This window comes from Pristis pectinata, chromosome 3 (assembly GCF_009764475.1).
Source record: "Pristis pectinata isolate sPriPec2 chromosome 3, sPriPec2.1.pri, whole genome shotgun sequence".
In the NCBI taxonomy this organism is placed as follows: Eukaryota; Metazoa; Chordata; class Chondrichthyes; order Rhinopristiformes; family Pristidae; genus Pristis; species Pristis pectinata.
Genome location: NC_067407.1, coordinates 3,980,108 through 4,007,129, shown reverse-complemented (window position 1 = coordinate 4,007,129; position 27,022 = coordinate 3,980,108). Strand labels below are relative to the sequence as shown.

The window sequence follows — 27,022 nt, the reverse complement described above, 5'->3', positions numbered from 1 at the left end:
CCTCAAGAAGGTGGTGATGAGCTGCCTTCTTGAACTGCTGCAGTCCCTGAGGTGTGGGTACACCCACAGTGCTGTTAGGGAGAGAGTTCCAGTTCTTGGCAGGTTATGAATTGTTTGTCAGAGGCAGAATAGGAAGAACCTTTATTTCTGATATGGAGTGCTTGGTGCTTACAAAAAGAGAAAGACTGACGTTTCTTTACAGTGAGAACCGCACAAAAAGACAACCCCGCGATTCAGCTCAGCAAATGACTGAGAATTAAATGTTTCAAACGCAACGTGGTCCACGAAACTGATCTTTTGCAGTTAGGTGCTTCACTCCCTTTGCCACCTTGCTAGTTCACAGTGAAAACTGCAGAATAATTAGCTTGCCAGTGACTCCTAATCTGCACATTTTTAAGTTTATTTTGATCAAAAGGAAAAGCCGATGCTGCAACACCACATAACGAACTATGTTGTGTCCATTTTGAATTGATCAGGTACTGCATATACCAGGGCTTAAGGTTGTAAATAGTTGTGTGTTTTGGCCAATACTTGGCTGACAGAGTAATACCTTACATGAGTTACTTTCCCCAGAACCAGCAAACCACTCACTGGTCTTTGAACCGTTTTTTTTACTTCTAATGGGCATGAAATATACCTGAACTCCCTATGTATAGAACCTGACAGCAGCCACATCACATTACCAATGTACAACACACACACGTCAATGTAGCCTCCAACCTATTAATACAGCTGTTTCCTTAATCATCCATGCATTTACTGCTACAAGGTTGACAGATCCTTCAAAAGTTGATGAGAGTAACAGAACATAAAAGACCAAATTATAAGATTATGGGAAATTCTACTCATCACTGGGTACCGAATTTAATCCTTCCTAGTTTAATAATTATCTTGCTCTGTATAGAATTCCAGACAACCCATTTCCCCCACTAATGCTGCAAGATTTAATTTAAAGGACGTGCATATTACAGTCAAGACTGGTGTTTAATGCCCAACATAGTGGTGAGCTACTTTTGTGAATCCATGTGCACGCGAGGTTGAGAGTGCCAGGATTTATTGTCAGCCACATTGCTTAGTTGGACTGTAGCAAAAGTCCTTCTGGAAGGTCTTTTCAGGCAATGTTCAGCAAATGGCCTTTAAGCACTTTTAATGAAGTCACAGCTATAACTAGTACTGCGAGGTATCTCAAACAATACTGCAAAAGTTGCTCTGATTCTCAAGAAACAGTTTCTAAATTACAGCTGCTTCTTCAACTTATATATGACATCTCAACTATTAGTTTTGGCAGATAAATGTCTTGGATGAATTAACACCATAAAATCCACTGCACTCAATGCTATGGCCAATGATATACTGGGAGTCGAGTTTGGTGTGTTGGAATAAGTGTTCAAACTTGTACACTAGTATATACAGTATCCTTTCAAAATGGGTTTAACCAAAAAATACTCGTCAGATATTTATTAAAATGTCATTAGCTGTGTCCAAAGTTTTGCACAAGCAACTAACGTACCTACAGCACCTCATTAAGCAACAAGCTAGGTGTAAATCAGTATCAAAGAGCAGCCAATTTACAAAGTGACAGTAAAGAAAGTTGGCACAGATTTTAAGAGGCTTTTAAAAAGATCCAACATGGCTTGTCCATTGGTTTAAAGGCCACCGAGAATCAAGATTAGTGTAAACATCTTCATTGTTTTCAGAACATGCACCAAGGGTGAATTTCCCATTGAAGACCCAAAAAACCTGCAATGAAAAGAAGATAGATTCATGCAAAGATTAATACACAATGATGGCTGCATCGAGTACGGGAGTTGGGACATTGAGTTGCAGTTGTACAAGTCGTTGGTGAGGCTGCACTCGGAGTACTGGGTACGGTTTTGGTCACCCTGTTATAGGAAAGATGTGGTTAAACTGGAAAGAGTACAGAGAAGATTTATGAGAATGTTGTCAGGACTGGAGGGCCTGAGTTATAGGGAGAGGTTGGCCAGGCGAGGTCTTTATTCCTTGGAACGTAGGAGAATGAGGGGGCGACGTGTTTAAAATTATGAGAGGCATAGATAAGGTGGATGGTAACAGTCTTTTCCTTAGGGTAGGGGAGTCCAAAACTAGGGGGCATAGGTTTAGGGTGAGAGGGGAAAGATTTATAAGACACCTGAGGGGCATCTTTTCCACACAGAGTATATGGAACGAGCTGCCAGAGGAAGTGGGTGAGGCGGGTACAACAGTATCATTTAAGAAACACTTGGATAGGTACATGGAGGGGCGGGGCTTGGAGCAGTATGGACTAAACACAGGAAATTGGGACTAGTTAGGTGGGCACCATGGTCAGCACGGACTGGTTGGGCCGAAGGGCCTGTATCCGTGCTGTATTGCTCTATGACTCTACGAAGATCAGAGGCTGCAACATTCCTACAGAACAGGACAACACAAACCCCCATCTGACTTGGAAATAAAATTCAACTGCAAAACAAATAGACACTTACATTTTGTTACAATTAAAACCAAAATTTTAACAAAATCTCTGTCTCCATTGCCACTATTGTTCCCAGGCCAATCCAAGCAGAATTCTCAAACAGAGGGGCTAGGAGCAGTAGGCCATTCAGCCCACCATTGTTCCACATTCAAAAGATGTCACTCTTGATCTGCTATCTCAAACACCACCTCCTGCCCTTTCCCCATTGAAAGGCTCCAATATTGAATAGCTCCAATATTCAGAAAGCTATCAAACTCAGGTTGTGAATGCAATCATTGACCGAGCCTCCACAGCTCTGGGGCACAGAATTCCAAAGATTCTGAGTGAAGAAATTTCTCATTTCGGTTGTTAATCGCTTCATCCTGAGACCATGGCTCGAGTTCTGGATTCCTCAGTCAGGAGCAGAACCTTTCCCTATTTCCAACCTGACGAGCCCACTTAAGAAGTTTTTTTTACCTTTCCACAAGGACACCTCTTGTTCTCCTAAACTTGAGAGAGAAGAAGCCGCGCCTACTGAATCTCTCCTCATATGAAAGGTTCACCATCCCAGGAATCAGTGCAGTGAATCTTCAATGAACCCCCACGTTGATGCTATGGCCAAGAAAGCACACAAGTGCCTCTACTTTAGAAGAAAGGTAAGGAAATTTGGCATGTCCCCTTTGACCCTCACCAATTTTTACAGATGCACCATAGAAAGCATCCTCTCTGGATACATCACGGCTTAGTATGGCAACTGCTCTGCCCGTGACAGCAAAAAACTGCAGAGTTGTGGACACAGCCCAGCGCGTCACGGACACCAGCCTCCCCTCCATGGTCTCTGTCTACACTTCCTGCTGCCTCGGGACAGCAGCCAACATAATCAAGGACCCCTCCCACCCCGGTCATTCTCTCTTCTCCCCCCTCCCGTCAGGTAGAAGATACAAAAGATACATACCACCAGGCTCAAGGACAGCTTCTTATCCCACTGTTTATAGACTCTTGAATGGACCTCTTATGTGATAAAGATGAAGTCTTTATCTCCTAATCTACCTCGTCATGGCCCTTGCACCTTATTGTCTGCCTGCACTGCACCTTCTCTGGAACTGTAACACTTTATTCTGCATTGTTTTTTTTCCCTTTCCTACTACTTTGATGTATTTATGTTTGGAATGATCTGACTGGATGACATGCAAACAAATGCTTTTCATTGTATCTCAGTACAGATGACAATAATAAACCATTTACCAATTACTATAACAAGTACATCCCTTTTTAAAAAGGAAAGAAACTTAGATCCAAATTGCACATAAAGCTCCAAATGTAGACTCAGCAAGGTCTGATATAATACATCATTCCTCTTGGAATCGGTTTGTTGTCACATGTACCAAGATACAGTGACAAACTTGTGTTGCGTACCATTCATACAGATCAATTTATACAGTGCATTGAGGTAGTACAAGGGAAGACGATACAGAATGCAGTGTACAGAATTTGTATTCAATACAGAGCGTGTACTCAACTCCTCTTTCAATAAAGGCCAATGTTTCATTTGCATTCCTGATATGCCCACACGTTAACTTTCAGTGACTTGTGTACTGAGACCCCAGGGCCCCTTTGAACATCGTGCACCAAAAAAATACCCAGCATTTGTTTCTGTTTTGATGTGGACAACCTCTCAACCTTCCACACTCTGTCCACCGTGCTGTTGCCCAATCACTTGTCTTCTCTCACATTCCAACTCAGTTCTGTGTCTTTGCCAATGATACACGTGGTCCCCTCAACCAAATCTTTAATACAGACTGTGAACAACTGGGACTCAAAGCATTGAATCCAGTGATACACAGCTTCTCACAGCTGGCCAACCTAAGACCCACTCTCCATTTGCTTACTAACCCTCAACCTTACCCCCAAATCCACATGCTCTAACCTTGTTCACTACCTTTCTGTGTGGGACCTTATCGAAAGCCTTCTGAAAATGTTAACAAACAATGTCCACTGGTTCGCCCTCATCTAGTCTCCTCAAATATCTCAGTCAAACAAGATGGACGGAACACTGGCTGAAGTGAAACAGAGCGGATGTAAGTGGGTCCTTTCTTGTGTGGCAAGATGTAATGGGTGGTGTGGCACGGGGGTCAGAGATGGACCCTCAACTTGTAATTTATACAAATACCTGAGCTGAAAGTGTTGAAGGTATGGTTGCTAAATTTGCTAACCACACAAACATAGATAGGAAAGTAATTTGTGCAGAGGACATGAGGAGGCTTCAAAGGGATAGGGATACATTGTTAGGGGGAAAAGATCTGCCAAATGGAGTATAATTTGGGAAAAATATTCATTTTGGCAGGAAAATAATATTTTAAAAAAACACATCTCAGTGATGAGAGATTGAAAAATTGGAGTTAGAGATTGCAGTCATACAGCACTTAAACAGAGCTTTCGGTTCAGCTCGTCCATGTTGACCAAAGTGCCTACCTAAGCTAGTCCCATTTGCCCCTGTTTGGGATATCCCTCTAGGAAAGGTTCAGAGGGATATGGGCTACCCCCATATGGATGGCCCATATCCCTCTAAACTTTTCCTATCTACATACTTATCCCAATGTCTCTTAAATGTTGTTATTGTACCTGCCTCAACCACTTCCTCTGGCAGCTCGTTCCATATCCCCACCACCATCTGCAGGAAGAAGTTGCCCCTCGGGTCCCTATTAAATCTTTCCCCTCTCACCTTAGACCAATGCCTTCTAGTTTTTGATTCCCTCTCCTTGGGAAAAAGACTGAGTGCATTCACCCTGTCTATGCCCCTCATGATTTTATACACCTCCATAAGATCACCCTTCAGTCTCCTATGCTCCAAGGAATAAAGTCCCAGCCTGCTCAACCTCTCCTATAAACTCAGGCCCTTGAGTCCCGGCAACATCCTCGTAAATCTTCTTTGCACTCTTTCCTATAACAGGGTGACTAAAACTGAGCTCAGAGGTGCAGAGGTATCGGAGTGTCCATGATTCACAAAAGGCTAGTATGCAGGTACAGCAAGTAATAAGGAAAACTGACAGGATCTCATTGTTTATTGTGAGGGGAATTGAATATAAAAGTAGGAAGGTAATGCTTCGATAATGTAGGGCATTGTGAGACTATGAGTAGAGCCACAGCTACAGCAGAGATACAAGGAGGAAACAGGCACTTCAAGCCCACACCACCATCCAAGCATCCATTAACACTAATCCAACATTAATCCCACATTTTATTCCCTACATATTCCCAGCAACTCCCCCACCCCAGATTCTACCACTCTCCTCCACACCAGAGACAAATTACAGTGGCCGATTAACCTACCAACCTGCACGTCTTGGGGGTATAGGGGCAGGAAACCGGAGCACCCGGGGGAAACCCAGGCAGGCACAGGGAGAACGTGCAAACTCTACACGGACAGCAACCCAAGGTCAAGGTTGCAGGACTGAACAGGGGTCACTGGAGATGTGAGGCAGCAGCTCTGCCAGCCGCACCACTGTGCTATGTAGAGTTTTGGTCTTTTTATTTAAGGAAGGGTGTTAATAAATTGGAGTTCAGAGAAGATACTGTACGAGCAGGTTGTCTCATAAGGAAAGGTTGTGAAGACTAGACTTGTATCCAGTAGCGTTTAGGAGAATGAGAGGTGATGATTGGAACAGACAAGATCCTGAAGGGTCCTGACACGGTGGATGTGGAGAGGATGTTTCCTCGTGGGAGAATCTTTAACTAGGAGTCACTGTTTAAAAATAAGTGGCCATCCACTTAAGACAAGGCAATTTTTATCCTTTTCACAAGCTTCAGAACTCTGCTCCTCAAAGGACAGGCGGAAAGAAGAGTATGTGAATCTTTTTACGGCAGAGGTACATAGATTCTTGACAAGCAATCAAGATCTCATTGAAACCTATTAAGTACTGGATAGAGTGGATGTGGAGAGGATGTTTCTATCAGTGGGAGAGTCTACGACCAGAGGGCACAGCCTCAGAATAGAAGGACGTCCCTTTAGAACTGAGATGAGGAGGAATTTCTTCAGCCAGAGGGTGGTAAATCTGTGGAATTCATTGCCACAGAGGGCTGTGGAGGCCAAGTCATTGGGTGCATTTGGCAGAGATTGAGAGGTTCTTGACTGATGAGTGGGGGGGTAAGGGTTACGGGAAGAAGGTGAGAGAATGGGGTTAAACAAAAATCAGCCACGATTGAATGGCGGAGCAGACTCGATGGGCCGAATGGCCTAAGTCTGCTCCTATATCTTATGGTCTAAGCAAAGGGGTCAAAGGTTAGCACAGAAAGGCAAAGTTAAGGTTAGAACCAGATCAGCTGTAATCTTATTAAATGCTGAGTATGTTTAAGGAGCCAAGTGGTCCAATCCTGCTCCTCACTGGTAGATCACAGAGTCACAGGAAGTTTCGAAGGAGAGGGCAGCATTCACCTCCATCTTCCAGCACTGGGTCCACACATTGCAAGTACACACTGTCCAGAAGCGGTTCACTGGGTCATTCCTGGGATTAAGAGGTTGTCTGACAAGTAAACGTTGAACAGATTAGGCCTCAAATTCAGAAGAATGAGATTGAGGGGTGACCTGATAGAGGTGTATAAAATCATGAGGGGCATAGACACGGTGAAAGCACACAGTATTTTTCCCAGGGAGGGGGTGCTATAAGCAAGAGGGCATAGGTGTAAGATCAGAGGCAGAGATTTCAAAGGGACATCAGGGGCAGCTTCCTCACGCAAAGGGTGGTGCGTATTTGGAATGAGCTGCCAGAAATAGTGGTTGAGGCGGGCACATCAGCAACATTTAAAAGCCATCTAGATAAGTACATGGATAGCAGAGGTTTAGAGGGCTATGGGCCAAACACGGGCAGATGGGACCAGCTTGCTGGGCAATGCAGTCGACATGGACGAGTTGAGCTGAAGGACCTGTTTCCCCGCTGTATGACGCAAAAAGGTGATCTTATTAAAGATATGAGATGATGAAAGAGCTTCACAAGATGCTGATACTTCCCCAGGTGATGGTGTCCAGACCCTAGGGAGATAAGTTTCAGGGACTCTCCATTTAAGACAGAAATGGGGGGGATTTTCATCCGAGGATTGCAAATGTTTGGAAGTCCCCAGGCCTGGCGAACTGTGAACTTCTCACCAAATGTACAGGGCCTGTGATAGATCAATTTTAATCGGGAAAATGGTTCTAGGGCCAAGATCTGACATTAGTGAATGGTGTAGCAGGCTGCAGGGAGTTTATGGCCTAATCCTTACCTCCCCTTTCTATACAGGTAGAAGCAGAAAACATTTATCATATTGAAACAATACCAGCTGCTTTAAATCAATGCGCCCTGGTTTGTGATTCTGCTGCTTAAGGAAATTACTCTAGTTCTCTCATAAGTTTATGCATCTCAATTAAGTCTCCTCTCAGGTTCACCTGTTCCAAAGAAACCAACCACAGCTTAAGCAGTCTCTCCTCATAACTTGTCTAGAACATGCTCAATGCATTTTCAACCAGGTGTAACACAGCGCGTGGAAAACTCAAGAGAGCGTAAACATGAATTAATGAAAAGAAAAGTAGCGTTTGCCAATTCTCAGTTTTCTGGGGATCTGTCTGGGAGGGTGAATAGAGGGGAGACAGTAGATGTGGTATATTAACATTTGCAAAGGCCAATTAATGAGGTGCTACAAGAAACATAACAAGAGTCTGGCGGACAAGAGTATACTGTGGGGAATTGGACAGTCATTCACTTTGGTATGAAGTACAAAATATTTTTTTTAAATGACGAGAAACTGCTGAATGTTGGTGTTCAAAGGGATTTGGATGAGCTTGTAGGGGAATCCCAGGGAGCCAACATGCATCAAAACAAAACAAAGGACACGTTGTCTTTTTTGAAGTTGTTCGAAGCACATCTGAGGAAGTCTTACGGCAACTGTACAGGGTTTGCCAAGACCGTGTGCAGATTTGAGGAAGGACATATTTGTCTCATGGGTGATGCAATGAACATAATGAAAAGGACATTAAAAAAATAGGAGAAGGCTACTCGGTCCCTCAAGCCTGCCCTGCCATTCAGTATGATCATGGCTGATCTGCTCCAGGTCTCAGAACACAGAACAGTAAGTACAGCACAGGAACAGGCCCTTCGGCCCACAATGTCTGTGCAAACGTGATGCAAAATGAAACTAATCCGATCTGCCTGCACGTGATCCATATCCCTCCATATTCATGTGCCTGTCTAAATGCCTCTTGAACACTAATCTCGTGTCTGCCTCCACCACCATCCCGGCAGCCAGTTCCAGGCACCCACCGCTCTCTGTGCGAAAAAAAAGTTACCTCGTAAATCTCCTTTAAACTTTCCCCCTCTCACCTTAAAGCTAATTGGTTTATTATTGTCACATGTACCGAGGTACAGTGGGAAACTGTGTTTTATGTCCTCTAGGATGTGACATTCTACCCTGGGAAAAAGATTCTGTCTACCCTATACTGTCTGTAAGGAGTTTGTACGTTCTCCCCGTGTCTGCGTGGGTTTCCTCCGGGCGATCTGGTTTCCTCCCACATTTGAAAGACGTACAGGTTAGGAAGTCGTGGGCATGCTATGTTGGCGCCGGAAGCGCGGCGACACTTGTGGGCTGCCCCCAGAACAATCTACATCAAAAGATGCATTTCACTGTGTGTTTCGATGTACATGTGACTAATAAAGAGATCTTATCATAACTTTTAAAACCTCCATCAGGTCTCCCCTCAGACCACGAAGCTCCAGAGAAAACAACCCAAGTTTGTTCAATCTCTCCTTATAGCTCATACCCTCTAATCCAGGCAGCATCCTGGTGAACCTCTTCTGCACCCTCTCCAAAGCCTCCTTCCTGTAATGGGGTGACCAGAACTGCAGTCCTCTGTGCCAATTCCCCATAGCTCTCAATCCCCTCCAAGCTTTCAAAGATTGATCTACCTCCTCATTTAAATACTCCCAGTGATCCATCCTCCACCACCACCCTCCGGGGCAGAGCATTCCAGAGATTCACCATCCTCGGTGAGATGATGGGGGCTCATTAATTGATTCCTGGATTGAAAAGTTTGCCTAATGGGGTTCGATGAGTAGAATGGGTCTCCAGGGGCTGGGAGCTTCTGTAACTAACATCTTTCGTAGAAGGTTGAGGAGGTTCGGCATGTCACCGAACCCTCTAACAAACTTCTACAGATGTACTGTTGAAAGTATCCTGACTGGTGGCATCACGGTCTGGTACGGCAATTCGAATGCACAGGAGCGCAAGAAGCTGCAGAGGGTAGTGCACTCTGCCCAATACATCACGGGCACATCCCTCCCCACCATCGGGAGTATCTACAGGAGGTGCTGCCTCAAGAAGGCAACATCCATCATCAAAGATCCCCACCATCCGGGCCGTGCCACCTTCTCGCAGCTACCATCGGGTAGGAGGTACAGAAGCCTGACGTCCCACACCACCAGGTTCAGGAACAGCTACTTCCCTTCAACCATTCGGTTCTTGAACCAACCGGCACAACCCTAATCACTGCAGTTTAGCAACACTGTGACCACTTAGCATTAAAAAGGACTTTGATTTTTTTTTGATCTAGTTGTGTTCTTTCTTGTAAAAATTGTATATAATTTATGTTTATGTTTTTCTTGTGAATGCTGCTTATCTGATGCTTTGTGCCTGTGGTGCTGCTGCAAGTAAATTTTTCATTGCACCTGCGTATATTACAATAAACTTGACTTTGACTTTGCTTGAAAGGATTACTGGGCTCTACAGGGGGACGTTGAGAAGTCTACAGTCTTAGCTGAGCATTTGGGACTGGAGTAAGAATATACTTCTTTATGCAGAGGGTCATGAATCTTTGGAATTCTCAATCCCAATGGGCTGTGGATGTTCAGTTGGTGAACTTCTGCCAGGGGGACATTAAGAGGCTTGAGAGTCTATGGGAATCAATGGGATATGGGGGCAGGCAGGGAAATGGGGAATGATCTTCTGACAATGGAGGAGACTCGAGAGGTAGTGTTCCTTCCCAATCCCAGTTCTGCTGCTCTGTTGGGAAGTGTAATCGAACATTCATGTCTAGCTGCAGGAGAATTTGCCCCCTCCCTTCCCAACCTCACTTTACCCTTAACAATGGCAGACACAACACAGGCACTGAGGTGTCTCTGCCCCATTTAAAAAAAAGAGTAGAACACAACTGCAAAATACTAAAGTTAGGCAGCAAATCCTCCAGCACAATTATTCTCAACACTGGTGCCCCACAAGGCTGTGTCCTCAGCCCTCTACTCTACTCCCTATACACTCATGACTGTGTGGCCAGATTCTGCTCTAACTCCATCTACAGGTTTGCAGATGATACCACCGCAGTGGGCCGTATCTCAAATAACGATGAGTCGGAGTACAGGAACGAGATAGAGAGCTTAGTGACATGATGTCATGACAACAACCTTTCCCTCAATGTCAGCAAAACAAAAGAGCTGGTCATTGACTTCAGGAAAGGGGGCGGTGTACATGCACCTGTCTACATCAATGGTGCTGAGGTCGAGAGGGTTGAGAGCTTCAAGTTCCTGGGAGTGAACATCACCAATAGCCTGTCCTGGTCCAACCACGTAGATGCCACGGCCAAGAAAGCTCACCAGTGCCCCTACTTCCTCAGGAGGTTGAAGAAATTTGGCATGTCCCCTTTGGCACTCACCAACTTTTATCGATGCGCCACAGAAAGCCTCCTATCATCAAGCATCAAGTATGGCAACTGCCCTGCCTGGGACCACAAGAGACTGCAGAGAGTTGTGGACACAGCCCAGCACATCATGGACACCAGCCTCCCCTCTGCGGACTCTGAATACACTTCTCATTGTCTTGGTGAAGCAGCCAAAATAATCAAAGACCCCACCCACCCGGGTCATTCTCTCTTCACCCCTCTCCTATCAGGCAGAAGATACAGGAGCCTGAGGACACATACCACCAGGCTCAAGGAAAGCTTCTACCCCACTGTGATAAGACTATTGAACGGTTTCCTTATACGATGAGATGGACTCTGACCTCACGATCTACCTTGTTTGACCTTGCACCTTATTGTCTACCTGCACTGCACTTCCCTGTAGCTGTGACACTTTACTCTGTATTCTGTTATTGTTTTTGCCCTGTACTACCTCAATGTACTGTGTAATGAATTGATCTGTACGAATGGTATGCAAGACAAGTTTTCACTGTAACTTGATCCAAGTGACAATAATAAACCAATAGCCTATCCTCAACATCACCATTCACCCCTCTTCATACAGAGAAACTCCAAGAATCTACCACTCTCAGGAACGTGGTGGGTGCCAGATAAGCCAATTTCCCAGACCACTGGCTCCTTAATACCACAACACCTTTTAATACTTTTTGCTTTAAAGATGTAAGACAGATTATAATTTGCACCAGGTAGGTTCAAGCCAGGTCCCCAGCAAACTGAAGCAGGCAGTTTGGAGGAGTTTAAGAGGCTTTTAGATAGACACATGAATATGAAGGAAATGGAAGGATACGGATGATACACATTTAGTATAAACTGGCATCAGGATCGGCACATCATAGTGGGCCAAATGGCCTGTCCAGTGCTGGACTGTTCTATGTTCAAACTGGACAGGAGCACGGCAAATCTCACCTGGTGAGCCAGATGTTGAAACAGCAGGATCTCCGAATGGTCGGACATCAGCTTATCGGAGTCTTGCTGTGTCAAGTGTCATTACTGTCAGCCCTTCCATCAGAAAGGACATGATGTTCCTTTATCGGCCCTCCAGGAGTCACTTAGTGTGCAGGCGGTCTGGTTTGGTCAGGAGTAGAGATCTAGGCCAAGGAGGGTATGGACCAAGTGCTGGTAAATGGGATGAATATAGATGGGTACTTGAAGATCAGCCCAGACATGCTGGGCCGAAGGGCCTGTTTCTGTGCTGAATGACTCTCTGACTGAGACTGGACGAGATGTTATGCTGAGACCGGACGAGATGTTATGCTGAGACCGTCACAGGTAGACCGGGAGGTGAAGAAGGCGTTTGGCACACTGGCCTTCACCAGTCAGGACATTGAGAATGGGAGTTGGGAATGTTATGTTGCAGTTGTACAAGATGTTGTTGAGGCCATATTGTGTACCGTTTTGGTTGCCCTGTTTATAGGAAAGGAGTCATTAAGCTGGAAAGAGCACAAAAAAGATTTACAACAATGTTGCCAGGACTCAGGCTATAGGGAGAGATTGAGAGGTTGGGACTTTATTCCTTGGAGCATAGGGGTGACATTGTAGAGGTGCATAAAATCACGAGGGGCACAGACAGGGTGAATGCACACAGTCTTTTTTTCCCCCAGGGAAAAGCTAACAAAAAGCTAGGTTTAAGGTGAGTGGGAAAAGATTTAAAAAGGGACGCAAGGGGCAACTTCTTCACACAGAAGGTGGTCAGTATACGGAACGAGCTGCCAGAGGAAGTGGTTGAGGCAGGTATATCAACAACAACATTTAAAAGACAATTAGACAGGCACATGAATAGGAAGGGTTGAGAGGGAGGCAGGCCAAATGGGATTAGCTTGGATGGGCAATTTGGTTGGTATGAACATTGGGTTGAAGGGCCTGTTTCCGTGCTGTATCACTCTAATTGTACGTTTGAAGGGAAAACCAGACAGATATTTACTTACCAAAAGAAAGTAGAATCCCATTTCAGTTACAATATCAAACAAGGTTTGAAGGGTCTGAAGGGATTGGTATTTGGATGTATTCCTGTCAGTAATGGATCCTGCTGTGCATTCTGCAGACAAAACTGCTTCAGGTCTGTTGCCGCTTGAGATACCTGTGGGTTTTTTTATCGATGGGGTAGGGATGGTGGGGGGGGGGGGGGGGGGGGGAAGAAAAACAAGAGTTAGAATTGATTTCAGTGTCTCTCACAGCACGCTCAACTTTAATGAGTGCAGGCAGCTTGATGGTGATTACCCCGGTCTGTCTCATGAACCATAAGACAGATTTCATCGTGGCATTGTGAAGCGATCACAGGGAGATGCCACTGGCTCATCACCTACCTGGGAAACAGAATTCACAAGGATAAGTGGAGGAGAGGCACAGGATAACACAATCTGATTCATGCCAGAGGACACCAGGCTTACATTTAAGTTAATTGGTTGAAGGTTATGCACACTGCACTTTCTCTGTAACTGCAACACTATATTCTGCATTCTGTTTTCTTTTTACTGCCTCTCTAACGCACAGGAACGCAAGAGGCTGCAGAGAGTAGTGGACACAGCCCGATCCATCACGGGCACAGCCCTCCCCACCACTGACAGCATCTAGAGGAGGCGCTGCCTCAGGAAGGCAGCATCTATCATCAAGGATCCTCACCATCCAGGTTATGGGTCTTCTGGCTGCTTCCCATCGGGCAGGAGGTACAGAAGCCTGAAGTCCCATACCACTGGGTTCAGGAACAGTTACTTCCCTTCAACCATTCGGTTCTTGAACAAACCGGCACAACCTTAATCACCACTACAGTTTAGCAACACTGTGACCACTTTGAACTAAAATGGACATTGTTTTCTTCTGTTATAATTGTGTTCTTTCTTGTAAAAATTGTGTGTAATTTGCTTATGTTTTTCTCATGAATGTTGCTTAATGATGCTCTGTGCCTGTGACGCTGCTGCAAGTAAGTTTTTCATTGCACCTGTATACACATGGACTTGTGCATCTGACAATAAACTCAACTTTGACTCGTTTCTCAGTCCTGAAGCATTAACAGCTTCTCCCTCTACAGACGTTGCCTGACCTGCTGAGTGTTTCCAGCATTTTTTGTTATTTAATTTCACTGGAGCCAAGTGCTTTTACATTGTGCAAACATATTTCTTGCCTAACACTTGAAATTTGTAATAACAAACTCCCTTCCATTCCATGGCAATTGCCGAGCAACTGAAGCCTAGAAAGACAAAAATGTAAAGTTGGCTGCTCTTCATGTCACAGGCAAGAAGAGTCTGCACCTGCTTATTGTTACACGTCAGTGAAGTCCCAGTCGAGAGAAACACAGCAACGCTCTGCACAAAAATTTTACCATTTTAAGGAAAACCACTTCGATGACAGCAGAGGAACAGGCATTCGGCCAATCAGGGTAGGCTGGTGATCATTTTCCATCAATTATTAGCACAACCTTCCCCTTCATGTGTGGAGACTAGGCTGACAGCTCATCCCCTGTAAACAGCCTTTCTTTCTTCCTGCCCACTTTCACGTTGAACAGCACCATGGAAATACAAAGACCAAGAGAGAAAGTGTATTTGGATCCATGTTGTTTGGAGTCTAGAAAAATGAGGGTATTGGTGTTGGTTTATTATTGTCACTTGTACCGAGGTGCAGTGAAAAACTTTTTTTGCATACCGTTCGTACAGGTCAATTCATCACATCAGTGCATTGAGGTAGTACAAGGTAAAACAATAACAGAATACGGAGTAAAATGTTACAACTACAGGGAAGTGCAGTGCAGGTAGACAATAAGGTGCAAGGTCATAACAAGGTAGATCATAAGGTCAAGAGTCCATCTCATTGTATAAGGGAACCATTCAATAGTCTTATCACAGTGGGACAGAAGCTGTCCTTGAGCCTGGTGGTACGTGCTCTCAGGCTCCTGCCTGATGGGAGAGGGGAGGCGATCTTATTGAAACATAAAAGACCCTAAGGGGGACACGACAGACTCGTGGAGGAATGTTGAGTGAGAGGACACGGCTGAGATTAGGGGGCAGTCATTTAAAAATGAGGTGCGGAGGAACTTCTCAGAGAGTGGTGAGTCTCTGGAATTCTCTGCCCCAGAGGTCTGTGGAGACTGGATCACTGAGGGTACTTCATGAGAAAGCAGATCATTTTTTGAAAGATCAGGGGGCTGAGGACAATGGGGAACTGGCGTGGAGGAGGAGATGAGGGCTGGGGCAGATCAGCCATGGTCACATTGAATGAGGGTAGGGCAGAGTTGAGGGGCCAAGTGGCCTTCTCCTTATGTCTTTACCACCTCCTCCTCCCACTTACTTTTTTTTACGCTGTAAGGCAGTGTAGCAGCTGAGGAGACAGGTCGGTGTGGGAGTGGGAAGGAGAGTTAAAGCGAGAGGTAAATTGGTTTATTATTGTCACATGTACCGAGGTCCAGTGAAAAACTGGTCTTGCATACTGATCGTACAGGTCAATTCGTTACACGGTGCATTGAGGTAGTACAAGGGAAAACAATAACAGAATGCAGAATAAAGTGTTACAGTTACAGAGAAAGTGCAGGAAAACAATAAGGTGCAAGGCCATGACGAGGTAGATTGTGAGGTCAAGAGTCCATCTCATTGTACTAGAGAACCGTTCAATAGTCTTATAACAGCGGGACAGAAGCTGTGCTTAAGCCTGGTGGTACGTGCTTTCAGGCTTTTGCATCTTCTGCCCAATGAGAGGGGGGGAGAAGAGAGAATGACCCGGGTGGGTGGGGTCTTTGATTATGCTGGCTGCTTTACTGAGGCAACGAGAGTGTAGACAGAGTCCATGGAGGCTGGTCTCTGTGGTGCGAGGTAACTGGAAGTTTGAGATGGCCGCTGTGGACAAAGTTACAGTGTGGGACTGTGTCTCACACACACGTGGACTGAAGCTTTTGGCACGGATACATTTAAAGGGAAGCGCGTTAAGTACGGGAGTGAATTATACAGATTGCAAGAGACAAAGGGTAATCAGTGGCAATGTTCTGTCACAGAGTAGCCCAGTCTCTGCTGTAAAATGCTATGTAATTTTCTCCAAGTCTAGAGGTATTCAATGGAATACCGCCTGCCAAGTTCAGAGAAGCGCTGGTTATTGGCAACATTAACCTGAACGAGCAGAGTAAAGCAGGTATTCGCCCTGTCAAAGATCTCCCTGCACCATTGACTCTGGAGACACAAGAGTCTGCAGATGCTGGAATCTGGAACAACACACAAACTGCTGCAGGAACTCAGCAGGTCAGCAGCATCTGTGGAGGGAAATGGACAGTTGATGTTACGGGCCGAGACCCTTCATCTGCACTGGAAGATAAAGGGGAGGAAGCTGGTATAAACTTTCCTCCTCTGTCCCTGTTTTCTCTCCCACTGAACTACCTGCGCCCCATCGCCATGTCTCTTTCTGCTCCAGCATGGCAATACTTGTGGGCTACCCCCAGAACACTCTGCACAAAAAATGCTGTGTGCATCTCACTAATAAAGATATCTGATCTTATCTCATCTTAATCTACCTCGTTATGGCCTTGCATCTTATTGTCTGCCTACACTGCACTTTCTCTGTAACTGTAACACTTTATTCTGCATTCTGTTATTGTTTTTACCCTGTACTACCTCAATGCACTGTGTAATGAAGTGATCTGTATGGACGGTATGCAAGACAAGTTTTTCACTGTACCTCGGTACAAGTGACAGTAATAAACCAATTTACCAAACATTTGCAACAATCTATTAACACAAACAGTTATAACATGAAGGATCTTGGGGTAAAGGTGACACATGGCACACTTGCCTTCATTAGTCGAGGCATTGAGTTCAAGAGTCAGGAAGTTAGGTTGCAGCTTTATAAAACTCTGTATCGGGAGTATTGCATTTAATTCTGGTCGCCTCATTACAAGAAGAATGTGAAGGCTATGCAGAGGGTGCAGAAGAGGCTCACCAGGATGCTGCCTGGATTAGAGGGTATGAGCTATAAGGAGAGGTTGAACAAATTTGGATTGTTTTCTCTGGAGCATCAGAGGCTGAGGGGAGACCTGATGGAAGTTTGTAAGATTATGAGAGGCACAGATAGAGTAGACAGCTGGTATCTTTTTCCTAGGGTGGAAATGTCTAATACCAGAGGGCGTGCTTTTCAGGTGAGAGGGGGAAAGTTCAAGAGAGATGTATGGAGCAGGTTTTTTCCTACAGTGATGGGTGCCTGGAATGCACTGCCAGGGGTGGTGGTGGAGGCAGATTTGATAGAGGCATTTAAGAGGCTCTTAGATAGGCACATGAATGTGCAGAGAATGGAGGGAGATGGACCATGTGCAGGCAGAAGGGATTAGGTGTCATTACCTTAATTAGTTCAGCACAACATTGTGGGCCGAAGGGCCTGTTCCTGTGCTGTACTGTTCGATGTTCTATGTACAGGGGCTCCCTGGGTTATGGATAACTTGACTTAAGGAGATTCAACTTATGGCAAATTCTCCCATACTTTCCTGTCTTGAAAAATGCTTTTGAAATGTTAGTTACAGAAATGTAAACTAGTATTCACTAACAACTGGATATAGTATATGTTCCATTAGTTCAATTATGGGTGGTGTTGATAGATACCATACAACATAGATGATATTCAATGAAATAAAAGATTTACAGGAAGTATGCAGAGTGATATGGGTAGCTATATAGTCTAATGAATACTGTTCAACAATATGGAGCAATTATATTCTGAGAATAGCTTCCAGTTCCCAATCCTAATTAATTTGATTTTTCTGAAACATTGTTTCGTGGGTGAATTATTGGCTGGGCTCGTAGAAATCCACCGCATTAATATCAATAACGTCCTTTTTTAATGCATTAAAGAACAGACCTACTGTGGCTATATACACTCTGGGACATTTTACATCATTAAATACAGTTTAAAATACAGAATCACTGTAGGATCTCAATAAACCAAAATCCTGCTGTCTGGATCCTAAGTTCCTCTTGCCTATCCTGTACACGCTGACCTGCACTGACTTACGGAAAAATTGGAATACAGGGAATTCTCAGGAACGGAACTCTTGCGTAATCCGGGAACTGCCTGCAATGAACAACAGGAGTTTTGGCTGAACCAACACATAATGCCAAAGGAACTCAGCGGGTCAGGCAGCATCTATGGAGGGAAATGGACAGTCAACGTTGCGGGTTGAGACTGTTGGATAGGGTCCAGATTGTTGTTTTTCTTGTAGTTTTAGTTATATTTGCTGACATTTTTGTATAATCAGGTGTTTGCCTGTAAACTTTTAGTAACTTACAGTATATTTGGCTCTGTACTTCTGTAGTTTCTTTGTCTGTCAGACTGCAGTGTTAGGGAGGTGTAAGTCAGACCGTACTTTTCCACTGTCCACCTTATCAGAAGACCCCTTATCTTACTGGTTTAGACCAGTTTGCAGATACAGGGAGAGCATGAGGCCAAGTTCTTTGTTACTTCGTTTTACTTGCCTTACTTGCAGTTACAGGCTGACACTGCTTGACCTGTACTTTGATGAACAGCTAATAAAACGGCTGTAACCGTCAGATTTGCACCTCATTCTTGACTTCTGAAGTACCTTCTGGATAACATCGTCTCCAGATCTAACAAGACCCTTCATCGGGGCTGGCTGGAGTTCTGCTCAACCCTGGTGAACTAGCCGAAGGTTTACAGTCAGGCTGTTGGTGGCAGCTTCCTCCTGGCTCGGAGAGAGCACAGGGATGGGAAAGGAAGAGAAGCAAAGTTGTGATAAGAGATCGCGGTAACACAAAGGCACCACGGCTGGGAAAGAACAAATGCCAGGTGAATTGGCCACTGAGGCTTAAAGGTTTCCAGTGACAGGGCTTTACAACAAAGATTATTTGAAGGGGAAAGCTCCAGAATTCTGGGCTATAGTTGGGGAGTGACTGCTGGTGTGGGACCGGTCAACGTTGGGGAGCATGAAAGCAAGAATCCAGAGAGAGCTACCTGGAGATGAAATGAAACAGCACAAATGTTGTAAGCTCCTTAATCAAAGCTTCATAAAAGCAATGACTTTAAACTTTCAAAGTTTTGGGTTTGAATTCTCGGACTAAGTCCCAAACATCACTATTAAAATATTAAAACATTGAATGAATGGTGGGGTGATTCAATCACAGGTTTGCTGCCATAACTTATGCTGTTGCACAATTTAACCAAGTTATCTGTGTAGGACACAATCACCAAATTTACACTGGATCCAGACACCATTAATAAACTTAAGGATCACTTCTAAAAAAAAGCAGCAGGGTTAAGCCAACTATCGACAAGTTGCACATAGACGACCCTCACTCCCTGTGCTGGTGATTAAAACTGAAAGATTATAAAGACTGAAAGCAGTATTATTCAATTTGAAACCAGATGCTTCATTCTAGACCAATTGAATTAAGAAAGTTGGAGGTGTAAATTGGCTATGGTAGATTATGAAACTGCATTAACAGTAAACACGCAAAGTCTTGAAGAATTAATGGATAGCTTACAACAAATTTCCATTTAAGGGACAAATATCCAAAATGAAATGAGATCTAGCCGTGGCTAAGAAATTAAAAGTAGTATTAGATCAAAGAAAAAGGCTTATAATGTTACCAAAAAGAGCAGCATTAAAAAAATTTCAGAATTCAGCAAAGGAGGGCCAAGAAATGGATAAAAGGAAGTAAAATACAAGAGTAATCTAGCAGGAAACAGAAAAACAGACTGTGAAAGCTTCAATAGTTTAAGAGAAAATAATTTTGATGAAGTTAACAGGGGTCCCTTACAGACTGGGAGCAATAACCAGCTCAGGAACAGGTCCTTCAGCCCACCATGTCTGTGCCGGCCATGATGCCAAATTAAACTAATGCCACCTGCCTGCACACAGGTCCATAACCCTCCACTCCCTGCCTGTCCATGAGGGATCAAGTATCATATATCCAAGTTTGCTGATGGCCGTGAGGAGGATGCAGGAAGTCTTCATGTGGATATTGAAGGGTGAATGAGTGGCAGGTGGAATAAAATGAAGGTCATCCATTGGGGGAAAGAAACAGTGGAGTATCTCATAAATGCTGAGAGACTGAAATGTGTTGGAGGGACTCTAGGTGTCCTTGTACAAGTACAGATAACTTCCTGCAATAAAAGGACATTATTGTTTGCCTGACTAAGTACAAACAATTAGCAAGGCAAACAGTATGCTGGCCTTTATTGCAGGAAGGTTTGAGTACAAGAATATAGAGGTTTTACTGGAATTACATAGGGCTATGGGCGAGATTTCACCTTGGAATATTGTACATAAATTATAATAATACTCTTCCTACCCAAGAGATGATAAACCTGTGATTGAGGAAGATCCTCTAGGCTGGATCCTGGAATTGGGAGGGGACTGGACTCTGGGAAAAGATTAACCAGACCTGCACAATACTCCCTGGAACTTAAAACACAGAACACTACAGCACAATACAGGCCCTTTGGCCCATGATATTGTGCTGACATTTTATCCTGCTCTAACTCTTCCCACATAGCCCTCCATTTCTCTATCATTCATGTGTCTATCTAAGAGTCTCTTAAATGTCCCTAATGTATCTGCCCCCACAACCTCTGCCGGCAGTGCGTTCCACGCACCCACCACTCTCTGTGTAAAAAAACTCACCCCTGACATCCCCCTTATATCTTCCTCCAATCACCTTAAAATTATGCCCCCTCATGTTAGCCATTGTCGCCCTGGGAAAAAGTCTCTGACTGTCCACTCGATCTATGCCTCTTATCATCTTGTACACCTCTATCAAGTCACCTCTCATCCTGCTTCTCTCCAAAGAGAAAAGCCCGAGCTCACTCAACCTATCCTCATAAGACATGCTCTCCAATCCAGGCAGCATCCTGGTAAATCTCCTCTGCACCCTCTCTAAAGCTTCCACATCCTTTTTATAATGAGGCAACCAGAACTGAACACAATACTCCAAGTGTGGTCTAACCAGAGTTCTATAGAGCTGCAACATTACCTCACAGCTCTTAAACTCAATACCCCGACTAATGAAGGCCAACACACCATACGTCTTCTTAACAACCCTGAGGGATCGATGGACGTGGACCCCAAGATCCCTCTGTTCCTTCACACTGCTAAGAACAGGAGATCATAGTCATACAGCATGGAAACCGGCCCTTCAGCCCAACTGGTCCATGCCCACCAAGATTCCCATCTAAACGAGTCCATGTTTGACCCATATCCCTCGAAACCTTTCCTATCCATGTACCTGTCCAAGTACCTTTTAAATGTTATCAATGTACCTGCCTCAACCACTTCCTCTGGCAGCTCGTTCCATATACTGACCACCCTCTGGGTGAAAAAGTTGCCCCTCAGGTTCCTATTAAATCTCTTCCCTCTCACCTTAAACCTGTGTCCTCTAGTTCTTGATTCCCCAACCTGGGAAATAGACTGTGCGCATTCACCCTACCTATACCTCTTATGATTTTATATACCCCTGTAAGATCACCCCTCATTCTCCAACGCTCCAATAAAAAACGTCCCAACCTGCTCAACCCCTCTCCATAACTCAGGCCCTCGAGTCCTGGCAACATCCTCGGAAATCTCTTCTGCACTCTTTCCAGCTTAATGGCATGTTTCCTACAGCAGGGTGACCAAAACTGAACACAGTGCTCTAAATGCAGCTTCACATTGAACCTCATTACATTAGGGACATTTAAGAGACTCCTAGATAGACACACGAATGATAGAAAAATAGGGGGCTATGTGGGAGTGAAGGGTTAGATAGATCTTAGAGCAGGATAAAATGTCGGCACAACATTGTGGGCCGAAGGGCCTGTACTGTGCTGTAGTGCTCTATGTTCTCATCTCACTGAAACATACTAAATTCTTATGCGGCTTGGCAGGGTAGATGTCGGGATGGCGTTTCTCCTGTCCAGGTTGTCCAGAGCAAGGGTCCAGTCCCAATGCCAAGGTAAGGCCATTCAGGACAGAGACGAGAAGATATTCCTTTACCAGAGGATAGTGAATCATTGGAACTATCTACCTAAGCAGGCTGTAGGGGCTCAGTCACTGAGTACATTCAAGAGAGGGATTGAGAGTTTCTAGGATATTAAGGGAATCATGGAATAAAGGGGCTAGTGCAGGAAAATGGTACTGAAGCAAAAGATCAGCCATGGGTCTCATTGAATGGCAGAGCAGAGATGGAACATAGAACAGGCCCTTCGGCCCACCATGTCTGTGCTGACCATGATGCCGAATTAAACTAAATCTCTTCTGCCTGCACATGGTCCACATCCCTCCACTCCCTGCACATTCACATGTCTGTCTAACAGCCTCTTATGCACCTCTATTGTATCTGCCTCCACCCCCACCCCTGGCAGCACATTCCAGGCACCCACCACTCTCTGTGTTTGAAAAACTTGCCCCGCACATCTCCTTTAAACTTTCCCCCTCTCACCTTAAATGCATGTCCTCTAGTACTTGACATTTCTACCCTGGGAAAGATACTCTGACTGTCTATTCTATCTGTGTCTCTCATAATGTTATAAACTTTCATCAGGTCTCCCCTCAGCCTCTGCCGCTCTGGAGAAAACAACCCAAGTTTGTCCAACCTCTCCTTATAGCTCATACCCTCTGATCCAGGCAGTTCTGCACCCTCTCCAAAGCCTCCACATCCTTCCTGTAACGGGACGACCAGAACTGCACACAGCACTCCAAGTGTGGCCTGACCAAAGTTTTATACAGCTGCAACATGGACTTCCTGACTATTGTACTCAATGCCCCAGCCAATGAAGGTAAGCCTGTCATACACCTTCTTTACCACCCTATCTACATGCATGTCCACTTTCAGGGAGCTCTGGACTTGAACCCCAAGATCCCTCTGTACATCAATGCTGTTGAGGGTCCTGTCATTTACTAAGGATCCTGTCCCCTTACATGTGCCTTCTCAGGGATGATGGGCAGAATGGCCTACTTCTGCTTCTACTTCTTTTAGCAGCACTGTTACAGGTCCTTTAAAACCCACACCAGTACCCGTCAGAGCACAGGCCCTTCAGCCCATCAAGTCTCTACCTTCACCAGCCCCATTTACCAGCACTTGGTCTGTTGCCTTCTCTGTCTTGGCAATTCAGGTACTCGTTTAGATACGGAGAGATGGTGTGAGAGTCCCTGCCTCCCCCACCCCCTCAGGCGGTGGGTTCTAGATTCCAACCTCCCTCTGGGGGAGAGAGTTCTTCCTCAGATCCCCTTACCCCTTTCTCTAAACCTATGCACTCTAGTTTTAGTCACCTCTGCTATTGGAGAATTACCATTACAGGTAGAATGGCAGCTGTAACCACCTTTACAGCCCCGTGAGGGATAGAAATAGGGTGAATGTGCCGAAAGAGGCTGCAGAGGGTTATAGACTCAGCCAGCTCCATCACGGGCACAACCCTCCCTGCCATCGAGGACATCTCCATGGACTTCATCTTTACCTCTCGCTGCCTCGGTGAAGCAGCCAGCATAATCAAAGACCCCAGCCACCCGGATCATTCTCTCTTCTCTCCTCTCCCATCAGGCAGAAGATACAGGACCCTGAGGACAGGTACCACCAGGCTCGAGGACAGCTTCTATCCCACTATTGAACGGTTCCCTTAGACGATGAGAAGGACTCTTGACCTCACAATCTACCTTGTTTGACCTTGCACCTTATTGTCTACCTGCAATGCACTTCCCTGTAGCTGTGACACTTTACTTTGTACTGTTATTGTTTTTACCCTGTACTACCTCAACGTACTGTGTAATGAATTGACCTGTACGATCGGTATGCAAGACAAGTTTTTCACTGTACCTCGGTACAAGTGACAATAATAGACCAATAGCAATATCAATCTTCAAAAGGCGGTACCTCATGAAGGCGGCATCCATCACTAAGGACCCTCACTATCCGGGACATGCCCTCTTCTCGTTACTACCATTGGGGAGGAGGTACAGGAGCCTGAAGACCCACACTCAACAATTCAGGAACGGCTTCTTCCCCTCTGCCATCAGATTTCTGAACGGTCCATGAACCCATGAACACTACCTCGTTATTCCTCTTTTGCACTATTTATTTTTGTAACTCATAGCAATTTTATACCTTTGCACTGTGCTGCTGCCACAAAACAACAAATTTCACGACATATGTCAGTGATAATAAACCTGATTCTAATTCTGAACGCACTCAGTCTTTTTCCCATAGTTGAGGAATCAAGAACTATAGGGCATAGGTTTAAGGTGAGAGGGGAAAGGCTTAATAAGAACCTGAGGGGCAACTTTTTTTTCTTACACAGAGGGTGGTCTGTATACGGAACGAGCTGCCAGAGGAAGTGGTTGAGCTGGGTACGTTTACAACTTTTTTTTAAAAAGACAGTTGGCTAAGTAGAGACACCAGAGACTGCAGACACTGGAATCTGGAGCAACGATCTGCTGGAGGAACTCAGCGGGTCGAGCAGCATCTGATGCAGGGCTTTGACCCAAAACATGACAATTCCTTCCTCCCCACAGATGCTGCTCGACCTGCTGAGTTCCTCCAACAGATTGTTGGTTCAGTTGGATAAGTTCCCTGTAGGTGTGACACTTTACTCTGTATTCTGTTATTGTTTTTACTCTGTACTACCTCAATGCACTCTGCACTACATGAATGTATCTGCACTGTGTAATGAATTGACCTGTACGATCCGTCTGCAAGACACGTTTTTCACTGTACCTCGGTACAAGTGACAATAATAACCCAATACGAAGGTTTAGAGGGATACGGGCAAATGGGACTGGCTTAGATGGGCATCTTGGTCGGCATGGACCAGTTGGGCCACAGGGCCTGCTTCCGTGCTGCATGACTCTGTGACATTTTGGCCATGTTGTGGGACTGAGCCCACAGGATCCACCAACCAAGGCCCAGATGTGGAGGGCTAGCCTGTCATCCTTCCACATCTGGAGTAAGTCAGGACGTGTGGGTGGGCCCTGGCTGGTGATGCAGCCCAACGTCAGAGCAGGTTTGGAAGACCCAGGGTGTATTTTCAGATCTTTATGGATTAAGCAGAAAGTCTCGTGTCCCTCTGTTTGGGGACAGAACCTCTCCCTGTGTATGAGTAAACCAATTACTGTTTACACAGCCATCTGCTTACTGACGAGTTAGAGAGAACAAAGACGCTGCCGTCCCAGAGTCATGCAACATGGAAACAGGCCCTTCAGCCCATCGAATCCGTGCTGACCATCAACCACCCATTGACACCAATTCTACACTGATCCCATTTTATTCTCCCCACATTCCCATCAACTCTCCCCAGATTCTACCCCTCACCTACACAATGGGGGCAATTTACAGCAGCCAATTAACCCACCGACCCTCACGTCTTTGGGATGTGGGAGGAAACCGGAGCACCCGGGGGAAACCCACGCGGTCACAGGGAGAACGTGCAAACTCCACACAGAGAACGCCGGAGGTCAGGATCGAACCCGGGTCTCTGGAGCTGGGAGGCAGCAGCACTACCCGCTGCGCCACCGCGAAAGCAAACTTTCCAAGTATAACCTTCCGAGATGTGGCTCTTGCACCAACTGCCCGCAACAAGTTGCAGTTTCCTCTCCCATGTTCTGAAAATGACAAATGACACAAAACTTCGCCCCGAAATTCCTCACGGGATTCGACACAGGGACATGGTGATGTCGCAGGAACATCCGGACAAGAGCACTGGATTTTCCAGTTTCAAGTAACCCTTACCTCCTGTGTGCCCCCCCCACCCCTCTGATCCACATCCAGTCCTCCCATTTTTGTCCCCGTTCCCATATTCCCCCCTCCCCTCCCTTGTTCTATCTACCAACTACCCACACATTTCACACACCAGATCCCCTCTCCCACCTGGTCCCATCTGCCCTACACCTCTCCCCTAATGGTCCCCACTCTCACCTTCCTTACCTATCAGATTGCAGCACCAGTTGCTCTGTGCTCCTGTTTATCACCCAGCTGCCTCTGTCTCCCAACTATACACCTCCTCTTCTCCCCTCCACCTGTGTATCATCCCTCACCCTTCCTCAATTCACCAGTCACCTCCTGGCCCCCGTCTCACCCCCTCCCCTTTTTTAGGTTGCATCTGGAGTATTGCATCCAATTCTGGTCGCCCCGTTACAGGAAGGGTGTGGAGGCTTTGGAGAGGGTGCAGAAGAGGTTCACCAGGATGCTGCCTGGATCAGAGGGCATGAGCTATAAGGAGAGGTTGGACAAACTTGGGTTGTTTTCTCTGGAGCATCGGAGGCTGAGGGGAGACCTGATAGAAGTTTATATAAAATTCTGAGAAGGATAGATAGAGTAGACAGCTGGTATCTCTTTCCTGCTGTTGAAATATCTTATACCAGAGGACATACATTTATGATGAGAGGGGGAAAGTTCAAAGGAGATGTGCAGGGCAAGTTTTTTTTAAACAGAGAGTGGTGGGTGTCTGGAACTCGCTGCGTGAGGCAGATACGATAGAGGTGCTTAAGAGGCTCTTAGATAGACACATGAATGTGCAGAGAATGGAGGGGTATGGACATTATGTAGGCAGAAAGCATTAGGTTTCATTAACTTAATTAGTTTGGCACAACATTCTGGCCTGAAGGGCCTGTTCCTGTGCTGTACTGTTTTGTTTATACTGGCTAATTCCCCTCCATTCTATCCTGACCTGCAACATCAATTCCTTCCCCCCCCCCCCACCCCCACCCACACCCACACCCACACCCACAGCTGCTGCTCGACCCGCTGAGTTCCTCCAGCAGATTGCTTGTTGAGCATTATTTCCGCCTACAATTGAGATTAAAGCTACCAGAATTTATCTACGACAGGTATGTCACAGAAACACGGCAGTGCTGAGACCTGCTACACGGCTCAGCTGCCAGTCCAGTTCCAAGACTGGGGCACAGTAACATTTCT

General features: G+C 45.5%; 1 protein-coding gene across 1 annotated transcript; it reads right to left on the bottom strand.

Moving 5' to 3' along the window:
• Nucleotides 1–122: 122 nt before the first annotated feature.
• Nucleotides 123–22,908, bottom strand: LOC127567714 (guanine nucleotide-binding protein G(I)/G(S)/G(O) subunit gamma-5-like). The gene is made up of 4 exons (XM_052010681.1): nt 22,844–22,908; nt 21,560–21,576; nt 13,091–13,244; nt 123–1,740 (listed from the first exon to the last, which is right to left on the bottom strand). The coding sequence occupies exons 1-3, from the start codon at nt 22,906–22,908 to the stop codon at nt 13,117–13,119; spliced, it is 210 nt and encodes a 69-aa protein (XP_051866641.1). The 3' UTR covers nt 123–1,740; nt 13,091–13,116.
• Nucleotides 22,909–27,022: the final 4,114 nt, after the last annotated feature.

Coding starts and splice junctions, on each gene's coding strand:
- LOC127567714 (XM_052010681.1), bottom strand. CDS start 22,908: ATGACAGGCTTACCTTCATTGGCTGGGGCATTGAGTACAATAGTCAGG.